Source organism: Coregonus clupeaformis, unplaced genomic scaffold, assembly GCF_020615455.1.
Source record: "Coregonus clupeaformis isolate EN_2021a unplaced genomic scaffold, ASM2061545v1 scaf1047, whole genome shotgun sequence".
Taxonomy (NCBI): Eukaryota; Metazoa; Chordata; class Actinopteri; order Salmoniformes; family Salmonidae; genus Coregonus; species Coregonus clupeaformis.
Window position 1 is genome coordinate 181,522 of NW_025534501.1, and position 8,880 is coordinate 190,401.

At 44.3% G+C, this 8,880-nt stretch overlaps 1 protein-coding gene across 1 annotated transcript; it reads right to left on the reverse strand.

Moving 5' to 3' along the window:
- Nucleotides 1–650: 650 nt before the first annotated feature.
- Nucleotides 651–7,225, reverse strand: LOC123486176 (rho GDP-dissociation inhibitor 1-like; the record flags this gene model as incomplete). The annotated part of the gene is made up of 4 exons (XM_045217398.1): nucleotides 651–1,200; nucleotides 2,527–2,590; nucleotides 3,490–3,566; nucleotides 7,084–7,225. Coding segments are annotated over 4 exons (483 nt in total), but the record flags the coding sequence as incomplete, so codon positions are not given.
- Between the last annotated feature and the right edge of the window lie 1,655 nt (nucleotides 7,226–8,880).

The window sequence follows — 8,880 nt, forward strand, 5'->3', positions numbered from 1 at the left end:
CTAGGGAGGAGGCAAGCAAAGGAATGCTAAAAGTGGGCAGCAAAACATGGCAGGGAAGGAATGACCATAAAAGCTGATTAATATCAACAGCAATGTGAACAAAGCCACAGTATACTATTATTCATACAATTATATATTAAAAAAAAAGGCAAAATGAAAAGTTGATTGTAGACTTGCTTTTCCACATGTACTTCTTACTGACAGGAAGACCATTTAGGGAGCGAAGGGGTGTTTAATCTCTTCAAGCAGGACAAACCATGAGCGGTGGGGTTGGAGGATAGATCCTGCACAGTACAGCTATGGGAGACTTAAAGGTCCAATGCAGCCGTTTTTATATATCAATCATTTCTGGGTAACAATTAAGTACCTTACTGTGATTGTTTTCAATTAAAACAGTCAAAAAGAAACAAAAATAGCTTCTTAGCAAAGAGCAATTTCTCAAGCAAGAATTTGGCTAGGACTGTCTGGGAGTGGCCTCAGTGGGGAAGGGAAAACTAGCTGTGATTGGCAGAGAGGTTTGGAACTATTCATTATTGGTCTATTAACTAATTTACCGACTGGTGATGTCACCAGGGAAGCCAAAACTCCATCCCACCAAGGCGGTCTTTTCAAACAGCTCCAACACTGAAAGGGCATTATCATTTTCACAATCTTATTCCTCCCTCAGTGTGTATATATATATAAAACACAGGAAAATCACATTTTTGACTGCACTGGGCCTTTAAGGTTGCATGGATGGCAGGTTGAGGATAGTGAAACAATGGTGGTGGGTTTTGTGCAACCAATGAAAGCAGAGGGGGGGATGGACGGACAGAGGGGGCCGTTGCTTCTGCTGCTGCTACTAATGCAGACGGATAAATCGGAAGATACGTGGGAGAGACAGAGGGATGGAAGGGTCGGAATGAAGACATGAGGATGGAATGAAGTAGAAGAAAACTAACTAATGGAGAAATGGGGACTTGGTTGTGGGTTGTGGGGTTTGGTTCTGAAGGCCTCTTTCTTAGTCTTTCCAATCTTTCCTGATGTTGAGGTTCCACTCCCAGGAGAGGTGGTCGTGCTTATCGTCGTCGGTGAACTTGGACTTGATGTTGTAGGTGCCGCGGGCCAGCATGCCTTTAGGAGCCTCCTCCAGCGGGGTCAGGAAGTCGTACTCATTCGGCCTCGGCCCGTAGCTCCCCACCATGTAGTCTGACTTGTCAACTACAGAGACCGAGAGAAAAGATGGGGTGTTTGAATCACCAGGGAGGACAAGAAATACAGGGTGGTGTTCATTAGGCACTAAACGGAAAACCTGAATGAAACAGGGAGTAACTACTTGGAGAAAATACTAGCTCTCTGGGAAGAAAGTTATCAATAAACAGGACTAATGAAAAACAACTGACTGTTTTGCTCCATTATTATTTTGTTTGTACTTTTACCCCTTTTTCGTGATATCCAATTGGTAGTTACAGTCTTGTCCCATCGCTGCAACTCCCCTACGGACTCGGGAGAGGCGAAGGTCGAGAGCCATACGTCCTCCGAAACACAACCCTGCCAAGCCGCACTGCTTCTTGACACACTGCTCGCCAGCCGCACCAATGTGTTGGAGGAAACACAGTCCAGCTGGCGACCAAAGTCAGCTTGCAGTCACCCGGCCCGCAACAATGAGTCGCTAGAGCGCGATGGGCCAAACCCTCTCCTAACCCGGACGACGCTGGGCCAATTGTGCACCGCCTCATGGGTCTCCCGGTCACGGCCGGCTGTGATACAGCCTGGGATTGAACCCGGGTCTGTAGTGACGCCTAAAGCACTGCGATGCAGTGCCTTAGACCGCTGCGCCACTCGGGAGGCCTGCTCTAATTTATTTTGATTTCTCGATAAGCCTCACAAAACACGACTCACTAATAAAGCAATTGACACAACAGGCTGTTTCGTGCCTCGACTTGCATCCAGTTTCAAACAAACATTTTTCACGCCCTGCCCCTCTGCTCAGTAAAAACATGAGATGAAAGCATCCCAAAGCAATTTCTCAATAATATCTCTATTGACAGTGTTGTCTGTTTTTCAGCCTTGACTTGTGCATCCGGTTTCAAACAATATCTCAATTTCAGGCCCTGGCCCTTCTGCCTGTTTCTCTTGGCAGATTAAAAAGGGAAGGCAGTGTGTGGGCCGGGGCTGTCTGTCAACGTCATTAAACAATGGTTGTCTCTACAGGCCTTAAGTGTTTACAGCTCTTCGTTGAACTAATTCATTTAAACTGATTCCCTTATTGTCTAAAGCAACGGTGTTGATGTGGCATCATGCCACTTATCTCTTCAATTCTGTTAGGACCAACATTTGGAAACCATGACAATGTATCACCTTGTACATTCCATTAACAGGGCATCTGCAGAAACTGATGGTAGTGGGAAACTTCAACGTTGATGTCAACATTTGCTTGAGTCTAGGTCATCATTTCCCACATTTACTATGGGAGGAAGGCCTGTGCTGTTGAGATGGAGGTCAGGAGGGAACAAACAAGAGGGATAGGAAGCAGCAAGCACTCACTTCTCACTCCTTTCCTGTGGGTCTGCTGGACATACTTGAGTCCCGAGACAATCTCCTTGTTCACCTGCAGAGACAGAGGCATTGTTAGTGGCATGGAAAATCAATCTAGCTTATCGCAAGCTCATCTGACAGAAATAGGCAATTTAAAGACCTTGTGAACCATGGCAACAAGCATTATATGAAATCTGAAAAATACAATACCTACCGGTAAACCGAGTTCATTAATGGCACAATCTGAGTTTTTGATTTCTAGTGGGTGGGAAAGAAAAGTATAGCGACTGCCTTTTTAGGGAACTGAGGGGGTCTTTATACAAACAGCTTTCATTTGTGTGAATTGAACTACATTTAATCTCTTTTGTTTTATTTCAGGTCAATTGTGCAATAACTTACATATTGTACAGGTAACTCCCAAAATAATGGAAACACTTGAGTAAATGAGGGATACAAAGTATATTGAAAGCAGGTGCTTCCACACAGGTGTGGCTCCTGGGTTAATCAAGCAATTAACATCATGCATAAAAATGCTGGGCAGGCCATTATTTTGGCTACCATTGCTATGCCACTATAGGATGACAATGCCCCCATCCACAGGGCACGAGTGATCACTGAATGGTTTGATGAGCATGAAAACGATGTAAACCATAGGCCATGGCCGTCTGTCACCAGATCTCAAACCAATTGAACCCTTGGGAGATTCTGGCGCGGCGCCTGAGACAGCGTTTTCCACCACCATCAAAAAAACACCTAATGACGGAATTTCTCGTGGAAGAATGGTGTCGCATCCCTACAATAGAGTTCCAGACATTTGTAAAATCTATTCCAAAGTGCATTGAAGCTGTTTTGGCTCGTGGTGGCCCAACACCCTATTAAGAGACTATGTTGGTGTTTCCTTTATTTTGGCAGTTACCTGTACCTTTACATGTCAGCAAGGACCACTGCAAAAGATCAGAACTGTGCTCTCACTTTGAAGCTGATCTTTATTCTGTACTCCACTCCCTCCTTCAGGATAAAGGACTGCTTCTTAAAGGCCTCCAGATCTCCTGTTAGAGAGACAATGAAGGGAAAAAAACAATAAGGTTTCTCCAACTCACACACACAAACTAGGGCATGCAGCAGGGGACTACTGGCTACAGGGCCCCAGTGTGGAGTGTGAGAGCATGGTGTCTTTAACAGCCATGTGGAGTCCTAGGCAGCTCTGACACCTCAGCAGGGGTCATTATCTCAGCCCAGCGGTGACAATGCCTCATTAGCAAACTTAATTAGGGTTTTTAATACTGTCTTCTAGCAGTGCTGTAGCACTCTCCCTCAACATCTAGCAGTGTAACAGACTGGACTGGGGAAACAATAGAAGCAATACAGTATTACATTTACATTTTAGTCATTTAGCAGATGCTCTTATCCAGAGCGACTTACAGTTAGTATTCTCCTCGTTTCCCCCCATGATGTATGGCATTGAACCAGTTTTCTCCCCAGAATTTGCAATATGTGCTGTACATGGAAAGACCATGAGCTAAGGCTTTGAAATGTTCAAAATACCCTTTTTATTTATTTCCATTCATTCACAGTTTCCAGCATGTTACTTCTGACACGAGTGGCTGTTTTAAACTGTTCCTCAGGAACCCTTTCTCAGTGTTCGTTTATGACCGCCAGTCGTCACTACAAGTACATACGAGTGTGATGAACACATTTTTACTGGCACTGGCCTGCCTCATTCAGGATGTCTCAGCTCATTCTGTTCAGCAGCACAAGTTCTCTTGCTCACCTCCTCAAGAGAGTCAGGTGACAGTAGCAGGTCTTTTCTTAGAACATGGGCTATAGGGCTGACCCCAATTAGTCGATTGGTCGATTGTTTGGTCGTTAGGCTATTGATCGACAGAGATTGTTTTAGTCGAGCAGTAACACATACAGTGCATTCGGAAAGTATTCAGACCGCTTGACTTTTTCCACATTTTGTTACGTTACAGCCTTATTCTAAAATGGATTAAATAAATAAAAATCGTTAGCAATTTACACACAATAACCCATAATGACAAAGCAAAAACACGTTTTTAGAAATTTTTACAAATGTATTAAAAACTGAAATATCTTATTTACATAAGCATTCAGACCCTAAGCACAGCCAAGACAACGCAGGGGTAGCTTCGGGACAAGTCTCTGAATGTTCTTGAGTGGCCCAGCCAGAGCCCGGACTTGAACCCGATTTAACATCTCTGGAGAGACCTGAAAATAGCTCTGCAGCAATGCTCCCCATCTAACCTGACAGAGCTTCAGAGAATCTGCAGAGAAGAATGGAAGAAACTCCAAATACAGATGTGCCAAGCTTGTAGTGTCATACCCAAGAAGACTCGATACTGTAATCGCTGCCAAAAGTGCTGAGTAAAGGGTTTGAGTAATTATGTAAATGTGATATTTTATTTTTATTTTCAGTTTTTGTTGAAATGAGCAAACATTTCTAAACACCTGTTTTTGCTTTGTCATTATGGGGTAGTGTGTGTAGATTGCTGAGGCATTTTTTTTTATTTATTTATCAATTTTAGAATAAGGCTGTAACGTAACGAAATGTAGAAAAAGTCAAGGGGTCTGAATACTTTCTGAAGGCACTGATATAGATATATTTTTAAAAAATTGCGCCCATCTCAGAGAACTAATCCATTGCAGAGCACTAGACTAAAAGCCAATTTATGCTTGATTCGAAAATGTGGTCAGAGGCTCCATATGGAGGGTTTGATGCAATTGCGGAGCCTCCAGAGGCATGCAGAGGCCAAATCGAGCTATGTACCGCATCGCCATGCGCCTCCCAAATGTTGTAACAATGCGGAGGACTCTGTATAGCTCCGTATTGACATGATTGGTTGATGGTAGGTGGGGGCAGTACATCCTGTATATAAACACAAACTCACTTCCTTGACAACAGCTCTGCAGTGCTCCGCGAAGCGCAAGAAGTATGAGGCCATTCTTGCCCTGACTTCTACTGAGGCCATTCTTGCCCTGACTTCTGCTGAGGCCATATCACCGTAAATGCTGCATGGCCAATGCAGACATCGGATTGACCATGCGCCCAGATGCACAATGCACTTCTCTCTCCAGAATGCGCTCTCTCACGCCAATTTGTGCACATTCATTGTGTGAATTGTTTGCGTTTAATTATAAGTGTGTCAATTCCCCATTACATATATCACCAGTAGTACATTTACCATTAATTCCTAATCTACAATGTTTGTTACTTTGGTTACGGTAATTTATTTTAATGCATTCAATATTATTATTCCAGTCTTCCTGTTCTCATTGTCGGAGTGGACACATTGTTTGCAGAGTGCACAACCTATGTTACACTTGTGAGAAACAACTTTTGGTTTATTGAATTCCGTTTACGAGTTCTGTCAGTTTAGTCATTGTCTTTTGTTTGGAGCGCTCCTGTCAATGTTGAGTAAGGACACGAACGCATAGAAGTAAGCCTATAGGCTACCTGGCCTGTGCGCAAATGTAGGCATATAAATGTGCCCATTTGGGGATCTGATAGTATTTCTGATTGATTTAACACACCACCACTAATGACCTGTGGAGCTTGACTTGGACTGAAATAGGTTCCGGTACTCATTTTGGGTGCTGGTACTGTTTATATTTAGGTGCAGGAGCTCCACAATTGTTTTGAGCTAATATTCTATAAAAGGAACAGGAGCTCAAGCAGTAGAATATTTGAGGTGCCTGTACTCCCCTCTGCTGAGCTCCTGCCCAAGTCAAGCACTGCTTCTTATCCCTTGCGCAAATAGCCTACAGCTGTGTCTGTCCCGAGCTCATTGGCGTGGAAACTCTGAGGGCCCAGAATATTTTATACAATGTTGCAAGTTCGCTAGTGCAAGCTTCAGGCCAGACCCAGTTAATAGTTGATACAATGTTTCACGTTCATTGCAAACAGGCCATGTGTAACCAATTTGATTTATAGGATATTTATTTTTATCAGGATATTTTCTACTTGTAGGCTGCAATGTTTTTATTTGTTGGCTTTATGTAGGCTATTTTTACATAGTTGGCAATGGCAATAGAAGTTACCTTTGGATAGAATTTAGATTAACCACATGACAATGATTTTGAGATATGAAGACATTATTATAAATGAAATGAAACTGTTTCACTAAAATGTGCATATGAAAACCATAACTGGCACGCAGATAGGTAGAAAATGTAAGATAAATGAGAAATGAGAAAGGCACTCCACATGAGAAAGGTTGCCGACTACTCATGTAGCCTATTACCGGCAACTTCAGGAGAGTAACGGCAGAATCTGCGAAATATACAACTGTGTCGTGTTTCATATACAACCGTGTCTGTATATAGCAAACTACACGTTTAAAAATGAAACATTTCAAGCGGTCGAAAGAACAGACTACTTTTTTTTCTAATGGGCTAACAGATCAGTTTGTCAATGCCAGTTAGTTACACACTCGGAACAAATTTCCCCCATATTTTGAAACACTCGTACGATAAGATGTCCATCATTATGTTAGGTCCCATTTCAGAGGACTTACAGTGAATAAGTACTACAGTATTATAGCTCACCTTGCAGGTCCAGGGTCAGTGGGTTCGGGGCAGTCTCACACATCAGTGTCAACCGTGTCACCTGGACGTTGGGAACGCTGGGATCTGTAACAAGACCAGACAAAGAACGTTCATATGAATCATGTAACTGACCCACAGCTACCTTGACACAATTACACCCTACTTACTTAACCATAGGTTTGCTGTCATACACTGCTCAAAAAAATAAAGGGAACACTAAAATAACACATCCTAGATCTGAATGAAGGAAATAATCTTATTAAATACTTTTTCTTTACATAGTTGAATGTGCTGACAACAAAATCACACAAAAATTATCAATGGAAATCAAATGTATCAACCCATGGAGTTCTGGATTTGGAGTCACCCTCAAAATTAAAGTGGAAAACCACACTACAGGCTGATCCAACTTTGATGTAATGTCCTTAAAACAAGTGAAAATGAGGCTCAGTAGTGTGTGTGGCCTCCACGTGCCTGTATGACCTCCCTACAACGCCTGGGCATGCTCCTGATGAGGTGGCGGATGGTCTCCTGAGGGATCTCCTCCCAGACCTGGACTAAAGCATCCGCCAACTCCTGGACAGTCTGTGGTGCAACGTGGCGTTGGTGGATGGAGCGAGACATGATGTCCCAGATGTGCTCAATTGGATTCAGGTCTGGGGAACGGGCGGGCCAGTCCATAGCATCAATGCCTTCCTCTTGCAGGAACTGCTGACACACTCCAGCCACATGAGGTCTAGCATTGTCTTGCATTAGGAGGAACCCAGGGCCAACCGCACCAGCATATGGTCTCACAAGGGGTCTGAGGATCTCATCTCGGTACCTAATGGCAGTCAGGCTACCTCTGGCGAGCACATGGAGGGCTGTGCGGCCCCCCCAAAGAAATGCCACCCCACACCATGACTGACCCACCGCCAAACCGGTCATGCTGGAGGATGTTGCAGGCAGCAGAACGTTCTCCACGACGTCTCCAGACTCTGTCACGTCTGTTACGTACTCAGTGTGAACCTGCTTTCATCTGTGAAGAGCACAGGGCACCAGTGGCGAATTTGCCACTTGGTGTTCTCTGGCAAATGCCAAACGTCCTGCATGGTGTTGGGCTGTAAGCACAACCCCCACCTGTGGACGTCGGGCCCTCATACCACCCTCATGGAGTCTGTTTCTGACCGTTTGAGCAGACACATGCACATTTGTGGCCTGCTGGAGGTCATTTTGCAGGGCTCTGGCAGTGCTCCTCCTGCTCCTCCTTGCACAAAGGCGGAGGTAGCAGTCCTGCTGCTGGGTTGTTGCCCTCCTACGGCATCCTCCACGTCTCCTGATGTACTGGGCTGTCTCCTGGTAGCGCCTCCATGCTCTGGACACTACGCTGACAGACACAGCAAACCTTCTTGCCACAGCTCGCATTGATGTGCCATCCTGGATGAGCTGCACTACCTGAGCCACTTGTGTGGGTTGTAGACTCCGTCTCATGCTACCACTAGAGTGAAAGCACCGCCAGCATTCAAAAGTGACCAAAACATCAGCCAGGAAGCATAGGAACTGAGAAGTGGTCTGTGGTCACCACCTGCAAAACCAGTCCTTTATTGGGGGGTGTCTTGCTAATTGCCTATAATTTCCACCTGTTGTCTATTCCATTTGCACAACAGCATGTGACATTTATTGTCAATCAGTGTTGCTTCCTAAGTGGACAGTTTGATTTCACAGAAGTGTGATTGACTTGGAGTTACATTGTGTTGTTTAAGTGTTCCCTTTATTTTTTTGAGCAGTGTATTTGTAAATGGTTGGTTGTCACTATTA